Source organism: Anomalospiza imberbis, chromosome 17 (assembly GCF_031753505.1).
Source record: "Anomalospiza imberbis isolate Cuckoo-Finch-1a 21T00152 chromosome 17, ASM3175350v1, whole genome shotgun sequence".
Lineage (NCBI taxonomy): Eukaryota > Metazoa > Chordata > Aves > Passeriformes > Viduidae > Anomalospiza > Anomalospiza imberbis.
The window spans coordinates 5,214,288-5,231,826 of NC_089697.1; the positions used below are offsets into that span (position 1 = coordinate 5,214,288).

Below are 17,539 nucleotides of genomic sequence, written 5' to 3' on the forward strand. Positions count from 1 at the left end.
GCGTGTGACCCCTCTGCTCTCCCCCTCAGCACCAGGGACCCTCAGCAGTCCATTGCCTGCCTTTGAGCAAAACCTGGTGGTGGTTAAACTCCCAGGGAGTGTTTGCATATTGCAGAGCCTCCCAGCCTTTCTTGGGAGGGCCCCCACCCACGGTGGTGACTGAAGAGGTGCCAGCTCCCACTGGGTGCCGCACCCTGGCCCATTTGTGGCCAGCACTCTCTCCTTACCCCACCCTGCCTCCCACACTCCCCTCATTGCTCCTGGCTTTAGTCATGGGCTGGTGCTGGTGGGGTAGAGTGCAGACCAGCTACCAGGTCCTGTATCCTGGCTCTTGCACCCACTGCCAGCGAGTGATGCTCTGCCAGCATCACCACTGACCCGGGGATGAAGGGTCATCTCGCTCCTACCAGCACAGAACTCCAAGGCCAAAGAGTGGTCTATCCAAAGGAGAGCACGCGCTTTGGGTCTTGCAGTTTCCAGACACTTCAGATACTCTGGGCAAACAAAAAATCAAATTATCCTTTTGTAAGTATTCAGTAAGTGGTGACACTTTATCACTGTGTGGGTTGCCTTCGTGTGGGTGAGCTTGGGGAATTGTGAAACTCATTTTAGATGTGCCTGTGCCCTGGGCACTGCAGGGTCCTGCTGGCTCCAGCAGAGACTCTGGCAGATTTGTTAAGGTTGGAAAAGCCCTCTAAAATCATCGAGTCCAACCACTACCCAGCACTGCCACGTCCACTAAACCATGTCCCCAAGTGCCACATCCACGTGTTTTTTGAGCATGTGCAGGGATGGTGACTCCACCACTGCCTGGGCCACCTGTTCCAATGCCTGACCACTGTTTTCATGAATTTTTCAAAATATCTAATCTAATCCTCCCCTGGCACAACTTGAGGCCATTGTGCAGGAGGCAAAGTCTGAACAGGTTTTGGCCTTTTTCTCCTCCTTCTTTCCCCAGATATACTGGTGGGAAGAGACATTCCTTAAGCCATGCAGAGTTACCTGGGGCCTCTGTAAAACCTCTGGGTTTGATTTGTTTTTCAGGATGTGGAGCAGAGGAACGGGGATATCACGTACGGGCAGTTTGCACAGCTCTACCGCAGCCTGATGTTCAGCGCCCAGAAAACGGTAAGAGCTGAATTCTCCAGGGGAGGAGAGGGAAGGGAGAAACTGTATTTGTTACTGGGCATTCCCATTTAATTGACTTTTTAACCCTGCTGCCCTCAGGGTGAGCTCTTCTCTTGGGTGTAAAGAAGTTACTGAGTGCAAACCTAATGCTTGTGCTTCTTCTTTTGCAGATGGATGTCCCGTTCTTGGAAAGGTGGATAATTCTCTGTGTTTTCTGTGGAAGGGACTGTTCTCTTTTGCTCCTTAACATGCTTTGGGGCCTGCAGCAGCATGTTGGGATGAGGCATTATGCACTCTTCCTGCTCCTGTGCTGCCTGTGGTTCTGTGCTCTGAACAAGCATCATTGCTGTAGACACTTTAGCTCCGGGCAGGGAGGGCTCTCTCCCTCCCAGACATCCCAGTGAGATCTAGCTCAGGTCAGTTGGTTGATGTGATCAGACCATGAGCCATCTCCCAGGGATTATGGTTGTGGTGGCTGCAGAGCCATCCCCACCCAGGCAGTGCCTCTGGTGCCATTGCCAGCTGTGCCCTTTTCTGCCCTCTGCTCACCTTGGCTGTGATAGAAAGTGATTGAATTTAGACACAGGAGCTAAAGAGTGAAAGACTTACTGACTTGTCCAGGTAATTCCCAATGGTTTCCTTCCTTTTTTTCCTATAACCATAGAAAAGAGATGTCAGGACCCTCAGCAGAGCATCTGGCTCATCCCTCTGCCCAGGGCAGCCAGCACTGCCCAGTCCACTTTGGATTTTGTGGTGTTAGTGCCCAGCATGGCCCTTGGCTGTTCATTGCGACTTACAGCAGTCGTGGACCAGTCTCTCAAGATCATCAGCTACAAACAGTTCCCTTCCTCATTCCCCGTGTCTTGTCTCCATGAGCCCATGTTCTCTGCATACCTGTAGGTCTGTCCTGTCTGCAGTCACCCCTTAACTGCCCTGCACCTATTTAGTTCTTGACACTCAGGTTCAAACCACACCCTCTTATTTTTTTATCACTAATCCATCCCTCTAATGGTTTTTGTTTCCCTTCACCAGAGTTTAATGTTATCATGCCCTTGTCAGTGTGAACCCTGTACAACTCCTAGAGTAGTCCCTAGTTCTGAGACGTGGACATGTGTTTGCTCTCCTCAGCTCTCTGCTCATCCCACTCTGCTCCTTCAGTGCTGCATGCTCAGGGCACATCTGGCTGCACTGCCAGGGATGGCATCTCACGTGATGTGCTGCACTGGTGACTGAAGCTTCTCTCTCTCTCTGCTTGTCAGGGGTACAGAAAGGCCTGAGCACTTCAGGGTGTCGCTGCTGGAGCTGCAGAAGTTTTTGCTGGAGATCCAGAGGGTGAGCTCAGCACAGGCAGGGGGGAGGGACAACGGGGTAGGCAGTGGTGACATTAGGGGTCCAGTACTCCGAGGGTAACCTTGCTGTGGGGCTGGGAGGGTTGGGCTGTGGGCTGCTCTGCCTGGCACAGCTCATCCTTCTGGAGCAGGAGGGGTTGTAGGGGAGGCGCTGGGGAGGGCAAAACTCAACTCAGCTGGGCACCATGGCCAGAGGAGGAACCAGGAGATCTGGGAGGAGTGGGGGTCCCAGGAGGCAGGAACTGATCAGTGGAGGCTGACCCAGTCCCCGTGAGCTCAGCTGGTTACCAAAGGTTTGCTGCAGCCAAGAAGTGATGTCCATCCTGTTGTTCAGGAGGTGTCAGCAGTTCCTGAGGAGCAGCTGATGGATTTAGCTGCCGATTCTTCAATTTAAAAGCAATCTTGGGTCACTCAGCAAGCACAGCATGCATGTGCAGACACACTTGCCGACACCAGCAGTGCATTTGTGGGCAGCACAAGACCCCTTGGCTCTTGCCAGGTTCCTGTCTCATTGCTGGTCTCCTCCAGGAGGGTAGGGCTGGCTGGCAAAAGCCCTGCTGTGGCTCATGGCTTCTGCTCTGCCCTGTCCCCCACTGCCACCTCCCTGCCTGTGGTCTGCAGCCAGCAGGGAGTTAAGCAGCGGGGAAATGCGGTGTTTTGGTGGCTAATGAAAGAAACCCAGGGTGAGAGAGCCAAGGGAAGCTGGGCTAGCTTCTGCTGCTGAAGGAGGAGGGATGGCAGATGTTATTCAAAGGAGCTATCAGAGAGAAAAATGCACAGCATTGAGAAAACGAAGCCCACTCAGAAGCAGGGCAGATTTCCTCCTTGTGTGCTCTCCAGCATTTGTGCTGACAGTTGAGTTCCTGGCAGAGATGGTCTTGCATCAAAAACCGCCTCCTTAATGGTTAAAGCTTCGAACTGCATGAGCTGCATGTGGTTTGCAGTAATACATTCTGAAATGGCTTCTTTTATGTCTCCCCTGGGCTTTGCAGGAGCTCTGGGCTGCAGATACCCTTCAGGTACAGGAATTCATGTTCAACTTCCTGAGAGACCCTTTGAGGGAGATTGACGAGCCTTATTTCTCCCTGGATGAAGTAAGACACCTTGAAGGTTGGCGTGTGTGGAGTGGGGTGACGCAGGGGATGACATCCCTGGTGTGATGTGTGCTGTGGTGGGACAGCTCTGCTGTCTGTGCCTTTGCTGCAGGGTGGGGGTGCTGGAAGGGTCACAGCTCCTGGGAGATGGATGTGGTTGGCAAAGGGAATGGCTTCTGGGCTGTCCTTTTGTGCTGCTGTGTGCAGCTGGGAGTACTCACCAGGCAGTTCATCTGGAGGAGGAGAGGGGCTGCCTTTGCTTTAAGGCTGCCTTGGGGTATGTAAAGATCTCTTCAAAGCAAGAAGAGCGGAATAAAGAATAAAAACAACTAGAGATGACCATGTCACTGGCACTCTGGACTAAGCCAAGGGCCCTTGATCCACATGGCCTTAGTAAGCTATTGCCTGCCATGTGAGCTGCAAAATAAAATGCAGAGCCATTAATTTGTCTCTAGCTGGGTCAAAGGGTCTGGCACAGAGATATCTGACAGAGCTCAGTGGGTAGGTGGCAGTGCCCAAGCTGTGGTCGCTCAGGCACCCTGGCTTAGGTAGCTGGTGTGCTGTGGGGCAGCCCCGGTCAGTCTGAGCTGGATGTGTGCTGCCACAGAACGGGAGATGTGTGTGAAGCTAAACCACAGCAGCTGGCTCCTCTGCATCATTAACACGTTTCTGTTTCTTCCTGAGCAGTTTCTCACCTTCCTGTTTTCCAAAGAGAACAGCATCTGGAACTCGCAACTGGACATGGTGTGTCTGGAGAACATGAACAACCCTCTCTCCCATTACTGGATCTCCTCCTCACACAACACGTAAGGACAAGGGGAGGACTCTCTCCACGCAGCTGCTCTCAGCATCCTTTTCTCATGCTAGGGTGGGAGTATCCTGATTTTGCCTGATTCCAGGGATGTGTCAAGTAGACTTTTCCAAACCGAGGCCAGTACGTCAGAGACCTTCCTCTTGGTGCCCCACTCCTCCCTTCTGTCATTTAGCCATAAATGCTTTGCTCAGACATTGTCAGCAGTACACACCTGCACAGGCCTTCAGGTGCCTTCACGTCCTGAGCTGCCGCTCTGGTAATTTCTCACCATTAGCAATGTCATTCTCCAGAGCCTCTCAGGACAGATGTGATAAACCCTGTCAGGCTGAAATTGGCCATTTTCCGCTCTCTGCTGCTAGAATAATTTTGCAGGAACTGCTTTCTGTGCAGACAGACTCCGTCTGTGCTCTGTGTTCATGCTAACCCAAATTTAAAGGACCAAGAGCCTAAGCCAGCTGAGCAGCCCTGAGGGCAGGCAGTGAGATCCTGTCTGCCTACAAGAGCTCATCTAACCCTGCTCTCAGGCTGCAGGGGGCTCTTTGTGGCACCAGTGCTGATATTGCTGTCTGAGGTTTGTCTCAGGAGCTGGGGCTGGACCTCAGAGGAGTGCTGGCAGCCCCTTGCAGCAGGGGCAGAGCTGAACCCCTCACCCGGGGAAAGTGGCAGGTGTGGAGAGGCACCACTCCTGCCATTCCCATGGGGCAGAGGCAGGTCCATAGTGTCCCAGCAGACACCTGTGCCCACAGTGGGCTTGTCACTGTGCTGATGTGTTGTCTCACCTGGAAGGTACCTGACGGGGGATCAGTTCTCGAGCGAGTCCTCGCTGGAGGCCTACGCCCGCTGCCTGCGCATGGGCTGCCGCTGCATCGAACGTGAGTACCCAGGAGTGGTCCTTCTGTCTGTCATCACAGCAGCTTGTGGTGCTCGGGGGAGGCTTTGCAAGGAAGGCAGAGCTGAAGGTTGGCATGGCCAGTAGCAACATTAACACCATGATGTGCAGAAAGAGCTGAGGTCGTTTGCTTTGTGGGACTGGGTGATCTGTGCCCAGGGTTTTGGTCCCACAGAAAGATCGGGGCTTTCACTGATCACCTCACTCCTTTATTGCCTTCCAGGACATTTCCCAGCAGCACCTGGCTCAGTCCATCTCATGTCCATGTCTTGCCTCTGTTCCAGCCTTTGGGCTGAGTTTCTCCTGTGGTCTCTTTCAGTGGATTGCTGGGATGGTCCCGATGGCATGCCGGTCATCTACCATGGGCACACCTTAACCACCAAGATCAAGTTCTCCGATGTCTTGGTCACTATCAAGGAGCACGCCTTTGTCACCTCTGAGTGAGTACAGCAGGACTTCAGCTAGCAGAGCAGAGAGAGGGTGGAGCCAAGGCTGTAGCAAAGTGAAGCTCACTTTAGCCAGAGGTGCAGCACAAGGCCTGGATGTGGTGGGAGGAAAGTGTGTCATGTCTGCCAGCCAAAGGGAGATTTTTCCCAGAAAAATGTTGTGGGAGGAAGGGCTTTAGGTAAACCCCAGTAGCTTGCCAGTCCTCCACCCTGTGCACTCCTGAAGGGTGGCTGCAGGAGATGGCTGTTGATGAGAGCTGCTCCTGGAGGGCATAGAGGCCAGGCTTTTAGACAGAGGTCAGAAGTCCTTGGTTCCATCCAGATCCCGTGCTGGTTTTGATGGCTCTGCTCCTTCTCCCAGTTTCCCTGTCATCCTGTCCATTGAGGACCACTGCAGCATTGCTCAGCAGAGGAACATGGCTCAGAATTTCAAGAAGGTTTTTGGAGACATGCTCTTGACCAAACCAGTCGATATTTCTGCTGATGGCCTTCCATCTCCAAACCAGCTCAAGAGGAAGATTCTCATCAAGGTGAATTCCCTTGCCCAGCAAGACTCCGAAGTGAGGGAATGGGGTGAGGGTATGGGACTGAAGGCAGCTGCCTTTGAAAGGATGTGGTTGGCAGTGTAGGGGTGGAAGTGGAGACCTGATGCTAAGAACAACTGAGCGTTCAAAAACGCTCTCTCACTTCAGAGGATCTGCTGGGAAATGAGCTCAGCAGCTGGGTGCTGCCTTTCTTTGAGGGCAGGGGGGCATTGGTATTTTTGCTTCAAGAACCACCTTTGGGAAGAAGGGGTGGGACTTCAGTGCTATTTGATGATCCCTGTGGCATGGGTCTTTTTTATTCTAATCTGGAGGACCCCACTGCAGCAGACCTGGGCTTTTAGGGCTGTTCACCAGGAAATCTACGCTGCTTTTTGGGTGCCTGACCCCCTCTCTCATCCCACAGCACAAGAAGCTGGCAGAGGGCAGTGCTTACGAGGAGCTGCCCACGTCGGTGATGTACTCAGAGAATGACATCAGCAACTCCATCAAGAATGGGATCCTGTACCTGGAAGACCCCATCAATCATGTATGTCTACCATGGTGGCCCAGCTCCTGCTCTGAGGGCTCTGTCAATGACGTGGTGGCTCTGTCAGGTCCTGTGTGTGCTGGAAGGAAGGGCTGTGGTGCAAATGATTGAAGAGGCTCTCGGTCTGTCTGGTTTCTCAGGTGTCCCTGAAGACTAAGGACGTTTTATGCTGGCTCTCTCTGTGCTTTTCCCTAGGAATCTCCTGTGGGTCTTTGCTAGAGGCAGAAGGCTGAGCTAGAGGGAGCTCTGGGCCAAGGCACTGCAGCCTGTGATTTGTGCTGCAGGAATTTCTGGAGATGGCTGTGCTTCCAGCCCTGCCTCCTGCCAAGTGCCTGCACACCTGACAAACCTGAGCAAGGGTTTATCTTTGTAAAGCACTGAGTGTTCATCACTGTGTGCATTTACTCACAGCCCACCTCCAGCAGCTTTACTCTGCTGAGGGTCTGTCTGGCAAAGCCACATGCAAATGGAACAGGTTTTTAAAAAAAAAACAGTAAAATGCAATGGTAAATCCACATAACCATTTCTGATATCTTCACCTGAGATTGCCCCTGTGCTGAGTCCATACAGACTGTTGGTTTTTTTTTGGTTTTTTTTTGTTTTTTTTTTTTTTTCTATTGATTTGCTCTTCATTTGGTCATCTCCTTTTATTAAATGTTGGAGTGTTTGCAGTGTGATTTATCACATGCTGGGTTTTTTTTGCTACTGATAAATCCATACCTCACATCTGGGGGATGTCTTAGAAGCTCCTGTGACTCACTGGCATGAGTGTTGGTGGCTTTCCTTCACAAACCTGATCATCCCTCCCTGCTTGTACTGGTCAGAAGGAGATGATCCCATGGGTGGGTGGTGGGCAGTTTGGTGCTTCCCCAGGCGTCTCTTTGCCAGTGTTCATTTCCTTGCAGGAGTGGAACCCGCATTACTTTGTGCTGACCAGCAGCAAGATCTATTATTCTGGGGAGACAACCAGTGACCAAGGAAACGAGGATGAGGAAGAGCAAAAGGAGGTGAGGGCTCTCCTGTGGGACTGTGAGTTGTTCCCTAAGGAAAGGACTTGACTGCCCAAGGGGCTGAGCATTGCCATTGCCAGCTGACTGCAGGGGGAGATCCTGTGGTGGGAAGGATGGGAGCTGCTTCAGGAAATCCCTGGTCCCAGCTGGCAGACCCCTGAGCAAAACAGAATCCAGCACCATGAGCCTGCCCTCAGTAAGCCAAGGCGATGGCTTTTTCCCCGTGCCAGGTGAGCAACAGCACCGAGCTTCACTCCACGGAGAAGTGGTTCCACGGGAAGCTGGGAGCGGGCCGTGACGGGCGGCACATCGCGGAGCGGCTGCTGACAGAATATTGCATCGAGACAGGGGCCCCCGACGGCTCCTTCCTCGTCAGGGAGAGCGAGACCTTCGTAGGAGACTACACCCTCTCCTTCTGGTGAGGGCCCCAGTGCCAGCCCACTGCTCTGTGTTGCTCCGGGGGCTGTTTCCTCTTGGTGGTTCTTCAGTGGTGGGGTCCCACTCTGTCGGGTGCCCTGTGAGCAGTCTCTCCCCTGTTTCTGTGCCCCAGCATCATGCCAGCTCCCTGTCGCAGTGCAGAAGGGTCAAGTCTCTTGGGATCCTTATGCAGTCACTCTCCTGTGGGGCAGGAATGCCAGGTCAGGCTGGAGCTGTGCCTGAGGCGGGTGCAAAATCTCCATGAACAAGCCTGGCTTACCCCCTCCACCCCTCCCCGTTCCACAGGCGCAATGGGAAGGTGCAGCACTGCCGGATCCACTCGCGGCAGGACGCCGGCAGCCCCAAGTTCTTCCTGACGGACAACCTGGTGTTCGACAGCCTCTACGACCTCATCACCCACTACCAGGAGGTGCCACTGAGGTGCAACGAGTTTGAGATGAGGCTGACGGAGCCAGTGCCACAGACCAATGCCCACGAGAGCAAAGAGTGAGTGCACCTGTGTGTCCATCGGGCAGCCGGGACACTGTAGGAAGCTCTCCCAGGTCTCTCCTCAGCCATTCCTCCCTTGCTGCAGTTTTCTGGTCCCCACTTTCTCCCCATGGAGCTCTGTCACGGCAGCCATGCTGGCCAGCTTCGTTGTTCATGGAGCTGAATGTCATGGAGGCTCAGTGCAGAGCACAGAGCTGCTGGGTTTGGTTGGGATGCCCTGGCCCGTGCCACACCTCACCAAAGGCTCTGATCCTGCCTGCCCCATTGCAGTCCCTGTCTTCCTCTGGAGGATTCAAGGAGCCTTTTAGGGGCTGGAGGGGAAGCCACGTGCTGTGGCAGGGGTGTGGGACGGGCTGGGTGTGTGTGCCCTGTGCACAGCGATGTCTGTCCTGCCAGGTGGTACCACGCCAGCCTCACGCGGGCCCAAGCCGAGCACATGCTGATGCGGGTGCCCCGCGACGGAGCCTTCCTGGTGCGCAAGAGGAGCGAGCCCAGCTCCTACGCCATCTCCTTCAGGTGTGAACCTGGGACTAGGGTGGTGGGTGCTGGGATGCTGCAGTGTGTGAGAGAGCAGGACAGGTGCCATCAGCCAGCCTTGAGTCCTCCCAGAACTCCTGTTGCTCTGGAATGGCCCTTGAATAAGTCCTTGAGATCCTGCTCTTCCTCCCATCTTCCAATGGGAGATGGCTGTGCTCAGCCACCTCACCAGGGGCACCTTTCCCTTCGTGTCTTTATTTTGTCAGAGACCTTCTCTTGCCAGGTGCTAAGTGGCTTCTCCCTGTGTTTCCTCCCTCCAGGGCAGAAGGGAAGATCAAGCACTGCCGGGTGCAGCAGGAGGGCCAGACTGTGCTGCTGGGCAACTCCGAGTTCGAGAGCCTGGTGGACTTGATCAGCTACTACGAGAAACACCCACTGTACCGCAAGATGAAGCTGCGCTACCCCATCAACGAGGAGACCCTGGAGAAGATCGGGACAGCGGTGAGTGCAGGAGCCACAGAATGGTGGACAGGTCGTTTTTGAGCTGGTGCCTGGAGGTGGTGGTGTGAGAGCCATCTCTGTGCTTTGCAGCCCACACCTCTTGGGGCTTCCTGACACTTGAGTGGAGTTTGGTGCTGCCCCTCTGAGGCAGGCTTGGGCTGCTGTTGGCTGTCTGCAGCATCATCTTTGGTCTTGTGCCTTCCTGGGGCACTCTCCCACCTACCCCAAGGTATGGAACCTTTTCTCCTGCAGTCACTGCTGAAACTACTGTCCCTTTGCTTCCACAGGAGCCGGACTATGGAGCCCTGTACGAGGGACGCCATCCTGGGTTCTATGTGGAAGCCAACCCTATGCCCACCTTCAAGGTACACTCTCACTGTTTGGCACAAAACAAACTGCAGGGCTGGAGGGTTTAGCAAGGATCTTTTCATTTTCTTAGAGTTGTATTAGTTTGCGCACCCATTTCTAGACCATGAAGAGAGAGATTAGTGGAGGTTGAACCTCCAGGTTCCCAGGCTGAGCTGCCTCTTGTTCTGAGCTCTCCAAACTAAGCTCCTCAGTGGCTCTTGGGACAGAGGAGAGTGTTTGTGTGGGGCCATACCAGACTTGAGAGCTCTGCTTTGGCATAAATGGGGGCCTTGATTTGCTCTGCAAGGTGTCACTAGGGTCTGGCAGCCTCTGGCAGCAGGGCTGGATGCTGCCTGCCTGCGCATGATGTGCCTCACAGCCCCCCAACAAGCACGTCTGTGGTGGGAGGTGATCTCTCATCCTGTGGGCTCGTTGTCCAAATGCCCATTCCCTGCCAGCCTCATGGGACCCCTCCTCATTGCAGTGTGCAGTCAAAGCCCTGTTTGACTACAAGGCACAGAGGGAAGACGAGCTCACCTTCACCAAAAATGCCATCATCCAGAATGTGGAGAAACAGGAAGGAGGCTGGTGAGTTGGTCCTGGGGATATGGTCAAACCATATCCCCTAGGGGATATGGTCAAACCTTGCTGTCACCATCCACACAAAGGTGTGTCCACTCTAGGGGTGGCTCTGTCTGGGGATTACCCATGAGCTGCAGAGTTCCAAAGCCTCACAAACCCTAAAAGCAGATGATGGAAGAGCTGTCTGCTCCCCTCACCCCCACTCAGAATACTCTGCTTTCCTGTGGTGGGTGCTGACATTGCCCCTTTCCTCCCTTCCAGGTGGAGAGGAGATTATGGTGGCAAAAAGCAGCTGTGGTTCCCTTCCAACTATGTAGAGGAAATTACTAGTCCCACTAGCCTGGAGCCAGAGCAGGAGGTGAGTATGGCCATGAGTGCAGCAAGGAGGGTTTGTGCCCCCCGAGTTTGGCTGCTCTGCCCACGGTGCCCAGCACCATCCTGCTGTGCTTCCTTCCCAGCAGCAGCTGGATGAGAACAGCCCCCTGGGAGACCTGCTCGGAGGTGTCCTGGACGTGCCCTCCTGCCAGATCGGTGAGTGCCAGGGAGGGAGCATTGCAAAGGCCCCTTGAGGCTTCTCAGCCCTCACTTATTGCTGCCTGGGCTCCATCTGTTGCCTCCAGTGGGCAGAAATGGGAGTTTCCTGTAGCTGTAGAGTGCCAGGGTAGCCATGAGCCCCTTTGCCTGTCTTCTCCCTTCCTGCCTGTGAAGGGCTTGGCTCAGCACCTGCAGTGACCCCTGCTCCCTGTCCCACGCAGCCATCCGCCCCGAGGGGAAGAACAACCGCCTCTTCGTCTTCTCCATCAGCATGTCCTCGGTGTCGCGCCTGTCCCTGGACGTGGCAGCCGACACGCACGAGGACCTGCTGGACTGGGTGAAGAAGATCCGGGAGGCAGCTCAGACAGCTGATGCCAGGGTGAGTCTGGGGAGCCCGTGGCAGGGGAGGAGGCAGCTCCTGGCCAAGTGCTGGGTGGAGCAGGTGGAGGTTGGTTGGGGGTGCTGAGGTGACAGCCTGTGATGGCTGGTAGAGCTGTTGCAGAGATGGTAAAGCCAGAGGAATCTTGGACAATGTGGCATGGGTGGTGGCCATACGGCTTGAGAGGTTCAGGCTGGATATTTGGAAAAATTGGACAACTGGGTGAGTGCTCAGTAAGTGAGGGGTCTCCATCAGTGGAGGGTGGCAAGGCTACAGATGCCCTGTGCTGGTACCAGTGCCAGTCCTGCTCTGGGCAAGATGTAGGACCTGCCCAGACCCTACCTGTGTGATGTCCCCCATGCAGACCTGGCAGATCTGCTGGTGGCCCCCACAGTGTGGGCAGGAGCTACACCAAGCAGTGAGGGTCAGCTTGTGAGTTGGGTCATCCATCACCACTGCTCCTACCTGGTCTGACACCTCTCTCACCCTCTCTTGGCAGCTCTCTGAAGGGAAGATGATGGAGAGGAGAAAGAAGATTGCCCTGGAACTTTCAGAACTGGTGGTCTATTGCCGACCTGTGCCCTTTGATGAAGAGAGTGAGCATCTGCTGAGCTGATGGCCCTCACAGGCAGTCGCTGTGGCATTACAGACCCTGTGGTGTGCCCCAAGAGGCTGCTTTGGCTAGATCTCAGTAGAGGCTAGGTGTCCAAGGTGTCCAAATCCCCAGTTTACCTTGGAGCTCTGGGTAGCTCCAGAAGGCACAAGTTCCCTTCCCTATCCCTTGGTTGCTGGGGTCTGTCAGCACACAGAGCAGCTGCTGAGGGAGTGGGAGCTGTGTTGGTGGTCTCAGTCATTGGTGTTGGGCTCCTGGCAAACACCCACTGCGGCACAGCAGGGTCTGCACAGCCCTGGTGGCAAGGCCAGGGGTGAGAGGATGGCATCAGGAAGGGGCTGGGGTGGTTAAGTGTCAGCAAAGGGAGTGTGCTCCTGGCTCACACAGTGCTGTCCCCTCCCAGAGATTGGCACAGAGAGGGCCTGTTACCGGGACATGTCCTCCTTTCCCGAGACCAAGGCAGAAAAGTACGTCAACAAGATCAAGGGCAAGAAGTTCCTGCAGTACAACCGCCTGCAGCTCTCCCGCATCTACCCCAAGGGCCAGCGCCTCGACTCCTCCAACTACGACCCCCTGCCCATGTGGATCTGTGGCAGCCAGCTGGTGGCACTCAACTTCCAGACCCCGGGTGAGGGCAGCAGGCAGGGAGGGTGGGCTGGCTCCTGGGGGTGCCCTGTGCCTCCTCCGAGCCACCTGCTGAGCCCTGCTCCTGGCAGATGGGGGCTGGGAGGGACTCTGGGTCTTGGAAGGGCTCTGCAGGCAGTGAGACCTGGGTTAATATGCTCCAGAGGGCTGGATTGAGCCAAGGAGCTGCACTGAGCGTGGGGATTGTGCCATTATGAGAAAAAGATGAAATGGAGAGGAGGCAGGGGGTTCTCGCAGGTCCTTGGTGGTAAGCAGGGCAGGCAGGGAGGGTGCCAAAGGGAATGGTGCTGCCCCAGGCTTGGGACACCAGCTGGTTGCATGGTCTGAGTCCAGCTGGCTGCTCTTCTTGCCTTTCCCCAGCTTCCATTCCTCCTCCTGCCGTGCAGTCCAGCCTTCCTTTCCCTGGCCTTTGCCAAACCCTACTGTGAGCCTGCTCAGCTCACCGACACACCAGCAAAAACCCTGCCTCTTTGTTCCTGCTGGCTTTTTCATTCCTTCTGTGAATTCAAGCATCTCACAGGGTGTTTGGCAAACGCTACAGGCAGCACACAGAAAGCTGAAAATAGGAGGAAAAGAGGGAGGTGACCCATGGAGCACTGGGTAGTTGGGCAGACCTTGCATGAGAGAGTCACCTCATGGCCCTGACACTTGCACCGGCTGCAGTGGGGACACATTGCTCAGCATTGCCAAGGGGTGAGCCAGGTCCTCTTGCCAAGGGCTTCCTGGGATGCATCAGTGATGGGGGTGATCCAGCTTGTGCACAGGCTATCCTTCATCTCCTGTTTCTCCTGCCTGTGCTCTCTAGACAAGCCCATGCAGATGAACCAAGCCTTGTTCATGTCCAGTGGCCAGTGTGGGTACGTCCTGCAGCCGACCAACATGAGGGACGACATCTTTGACCCCTTTGACAAGAGCACGTTGCGGGGCACAGAACCAATCTCCATCTCCATTGAGGTCAGTACCTCCTCCTGGGGTGGGGGAATGCAGGGTCAGACCCCAGTGGTTATACCAGATTTGGGGTGACAGAATGGTTTTTCTGGGCTCCTGGCTCTGCCTGCAGCTGCTCCTCACCAAACCCGCTGAGCCCCTTTCCCGCAGCACAGACTGGGAGAGCTCTCGCTGAAGAGGGGCACTCACGGGTGCTGCTGAGGTGCCTGGAGGGGAGCAGCAGGAGCATCCCGGGATGCTCCCCGCAGGACTCCTCCTGTCCAGGTCCCAGTGCCAGCAGGTGGCAATCACGAGCCGCAGAGGCGGCATCCCTGTCCCCAGAGCCTGGCCAGGACTGCATCCACAGGCTAACAACACAAGAGCTGTGCTTTGTCCCCTCCTTGTCACTCAGTTACTCCGTGTTTCCATTTCCCCTTGCTCGTGGCCCCTCTTGGGAAGATGCTCAAGGTCAGGGCAAACTTTTCGGGCCATTTCTGTGCTGCTGGTGAGGATAAGAGGAGTGGGGCTGAGGGTGGGGGGTGCCAGAGGATGGGTTGTGGATGCTTAATGAGTTTTTTTTTACTTCCCTAATGGTGCAACTGAGGCTGGATTGTTCCTGTGTTAGCTCTGAGCTGCACAGCAAAGGCTCTGCAGGGACATGGGAGAGCTCGCCAGGCATAGCTTTGGAGGGCTGTGCCAAACCAGCTGGCTCTCATGTTTGGACCAGCAGGGTCCAGCAGCCTGTACAGGCATTCCCTGTGGTCTCAGAACCAAGCTATGGGTCCACAGTCTCCTTTGCCAGTCTCCTCAGCTCGTGTAGGCCTTGGGGAGGATGCAGTGGAGATCCTGCCTTCAGGTGCTCACAGGTTTCCTCTGCGGCCACCTCTGTTTTGGAGTGATCCCACTTTAAAAAGCCACAGCCCTTCTCCATGAGGACACCCTATTATGTACCCTCTGCACCACTGACCCCATGACCACTGTCTCCCTAAAAATTCCTTGCCCCATCTGTTTTCCAAACTCTTCCTGCACCTCAGGATGCAGCTGCCACCACCAAGTGTCAAGAGTCATTGTGCCATAGCCAGTCACTGTTTCCTTTAAGAGACAGGCTCAGCCTCTCGTTGTCTGGCCAAACTGCCTGCTGTCCCCACCAAAGCCAGCTTTCATGGATGGAGAAGCCATCTCGAGCCCAGCATGACTCAAAGCACATGATCCAGTGCTGGCAGCAGGTCCTTCCCCTGCAACAGCAGCGTGCCGACAGCACGCTGGAGCGACATATGGCCACGGGCGAGAGGGAGCTGCGATTGCTTTCTCCTGCGAGGAAGCAGCTTGTCAATTGAGTGGAGCACAGACTGTGCTGCAGGCACGAGGCAGAGCAGCTCCTTTTCCTCCTCACACCAAGCCAGGAGGGCTGAGAAGTTTCAGCAAAGATGAAGGGGTCCAACGTAGTGCACCCAGCAGGGAACTGTGCTCGGCTGGGAGCCCGGCTCCAGCTTGGCCAGCTGGGGGAGGGATGCTGTGGCCCAGGCCTGGCTGTGCCGGCAGCAGGCAGGAACCTGGAGCAGTTCAGCTGCTTTATTTTATGGCTTACAAGTCAAACAGGGGATCAAGAACACTATAGCAGCTTCCAGAGGTGGGAGCTATTTCTCTCCAAGCTGCTGGCTGGGCTGGCTGTCAGTGCTGCTTCTATCTCCAATTAGCAGAGCCAGGGTGATTTATTTGGGAAGAAAATGTCTTGGTATGCAAACACATTTTTTCCCCTTTGTTCCTGTCCCTTACCAAGTCTCTCCTGCTCTCTGCTCAGGTCCTGGGGGCCCGGCACCTTCCCAAAAATGGAAGGGGAATTGTTTGTCCTTTTGTGGAGGTGGAGGTGTCTGGTGCTGAGTATGACAACGCCAAGCAGAAAACAGAGATCGTGGGTGAGTGGGGTGGGGAAGGGAAGGGAAGGAAGAGGGATGCACCAGCACTCCTGATCCTGGTGTGAGCCGTGGGCTCTGCAGCAAAGCCTGGCACTGAGCTGGGAGCTGCCCTCATGCTGCCCCTGAGCCCAGCATCAGTCATGGGGACAGTGGAAGGACTCAGTGGAGCTGCCCACTAACAGCTGTGTTTTGTGAGCAGCTGATAACGGCCTGAACCCTCTCTGGACCCCGAAGCAGTTCCACTTTCAGGTCAGCAACCCTGACTTTGCCTTCCTCCGCTTCGTGGTGTACGAGGAGGACATGTTCAGCGACGAGAACTTCCTGGCTCAGGCCACCTTCCTGGTGAAAGGCTTGAAGACAGGTGAAGCACTTGGGACAGCAGGGAGGGAGGTCATGGTGGTCCTCATCAGTTCACACTGTTAGCCAGGGAGATGCTGATTTTCATGGGAGGGTGTTGCTGGGCCCCAGGCTGGCTCAGCCTGTCTCCATGTCAGGTCACATCCCCAACCAGTTAAAGGCAGGCAGAGCCATTTCCTAACAGCCCTTGGGGCCACCTGCCACTTTGAGGGAAATTTGGGAGTCTGGAGAATCACAGAATCATAGACTTAATGGAATGGAATTGGTTTGGATTAGAAGGGACCCTAAAGGCCATCTTGTTCCAGCCCCACTGCCATGGGCAGGGACACCTTCCACTATCCCAGGCTGCTCTGAGCCCCATCCGGGCTGACTTTGGACACTTCCAGGGATGGGGCAGCCACAGCTTCTCTTGGCAGAAGAGAAAAAGGGTCTTGCGAGAGAAAAACCCCCTTGAGTGCTGTGCCAGGGCACTGCCACCTCCTGTGCAGCGAGTGACACCAGGACTGTCTCTGCCATAGGTTTCCGAGCTGTTCCCCTCAAGAACAACTACAGCGAGAACCTGGAGCTGGCTTCTCTGCTTGTCAAGATAGACATTTTCCCTTGCAAGGTGAGACTGGCTGCACACACGAGAAGGTGACCATGCTCTAGGGCTGAGGAGCAGAGCCAGTGAGCCCAGCCTGGCCCTGCCCACTCTCCTGCTCTGGCTGGGGCAGTGAGGCTCAGTGGTGCCTGGCCCGAGTGCCTGTGGATGGCTGAATTCCCAGTGCTGCTCCATAGTGATGCTCAGCAGGAAAGCAAGCACCAGGTTTGCCTCCTGCAGCAGTCAGGGTGTTTCAGGCAGGGTCCTGCCTGCACTGGGTTTGACTTGCCTGGAAATCCCATCCGCAAAAGCTGGAGAAGGCGGATTTGTCACAGTGCCTGTCTGTGCTCCAGGGACATTGCAGCTCAGGATCACAGAGCTGGCTGGCCTGGGGCTGTCCCTGTTGGCATAAACAGAGGGCAGGGCTCCTTCTGAGACAGATGGTTCTTTATTTCTTCATTTAAAATGGTGCTGGTGGCTGCCAGCAATGGCTGTTAGAGCAGCTGCACATTGCAAACCCCAAGCCCCCATGAGCCCTGGACACCCTGCAGAGCAGCCAGGGCCCTGCACCACAACTGCCCTTACTACAGGATATATGCTTTGAAATCACAAGCCATTGATTGACTACAGCATTTTTTTCCTCATCCAAGCAGGAAAATGGCGAAATAAACCTCTTCAATGCTTCATCCTTACGGGAACGAGCAGGGGATGGCTCCAGCCAGCTGCTGGCAAGCAGAGGCAGAGAGGGCTCCTTTGAGTTGCGGTACCAACAGCCTTTCGAGGATTTCCGTGTGTCCCCAGAGCAGCTCGCTGACCACTTTGAGAGCCGGGAGCGAAGGTGAGGCCAGTGCTCATTCAGCTCTTCCCCTGCAGCAAAAGGGCCCCCCTGCATTTAGTCTGGCTGGAGGCAGATGAATGCAGCCTCCCTCTGACCCAAAGTGGAGCTGCAGCC

At 55.2% G+C, this 17,539-nt stretch overlaps 1 protein-coding gene across 5 annotated transcripts in view; it reads left to right on the forward strand.

Moving 5' to 3' along the window:
* The window catches only part of PLCG1 (phospholipase C gamma 1), a 41,440-nt gene that overhangs the window by 23,466 nt on the left and 435 nt on the right, over positions 1-17,539 (forward strand). For 2 of the 5 annotated variants that reach the window (XM_068207520.1, XM_068207524.1), the window contains exons 6-31: positions 1,045-1,128; positions 1,299-1,321; positions 2,388-2,460; positions 3,470-3,571; positions 4,259-4,377; positions 5,172-5,257; positions 5,594-5,714; positions 6,082-6,250; positions 6,669-6,791; positions 7,697-7,798; positions 8,032-8,219; positions 8,525-8,725; positions 9,125-9,244; positions 9,526-9,706; positions 9,994-10,071; positions 10,539-10,642; positions 10,898-10,994; positions 11,095-11,167; positions 11,392-11,549; positions 12,049-12,145; positions 12,566-12,790; positions 13,613-13,761; positions 15,536-15,650; positions 15,850-16,011; positions 16,526-16,614; positions 17,238-17,425. In XM_068207520.1, the coding sequence (XP_068063621.1) occupies positions 1,045-1,128; positions 1,299-1,321; positions 2,388-2,460; positions 3,470-3,571; positions 4,259-4,377; positions 5,172-5,257; positions 5,594-5,714; positions 6,082-6,250; positions 6,669-6,791; positions 7,697-7,798; positions 8,032-8,219; positions 8,525-8,725; positions 9,125-9,244; positions 9,526-9,706; positions 9,994-10,071; positions 10,539-10,642; positions 10,898-10,994; positions 11,095-11,167; positions 11,392-11,549; positions 12,049-12,145; positions 12,566-12,790; positions 13,613-13,761; positions 15,536-15,650; positions 15,850-16,011; positions 16,526-16,614; positions 17,238-17,425 (3,227 nt within the window). The remainder of the gene's footprint in view (positions 1-1,044; positions 1,129-1,298; positions 1,322-2,387; positions 2,461-3,469; positions 3,572-4,258; positions 4,378-5,171; positions 5,258-5,593; positions 5,715-6,081; positions 6,251-6,668; positions 6,792-7,696; positions 7,799-8,031; positions 8,220-8,524; positions 8,726-9,124; positions 9,245-9,525; positions 9,707-9,993; positions 10,072-10,538; positions 10,643-10,897; positions 10,995-11,094; positions 11,168-11,391; positions 11,550-12,048; positions 12,146-12,565; positions 12,791-13,612; positions 13,762-15,535; positions 15,651-15,849; positions 16,012-16,525; positions 16,615-17,237; positions 17,426-17,539) is intronic. The other 3 variants (XM_068207521.1, XM_068207522.1, XM_068207523.1) reach the window with 3 other exon arrangements.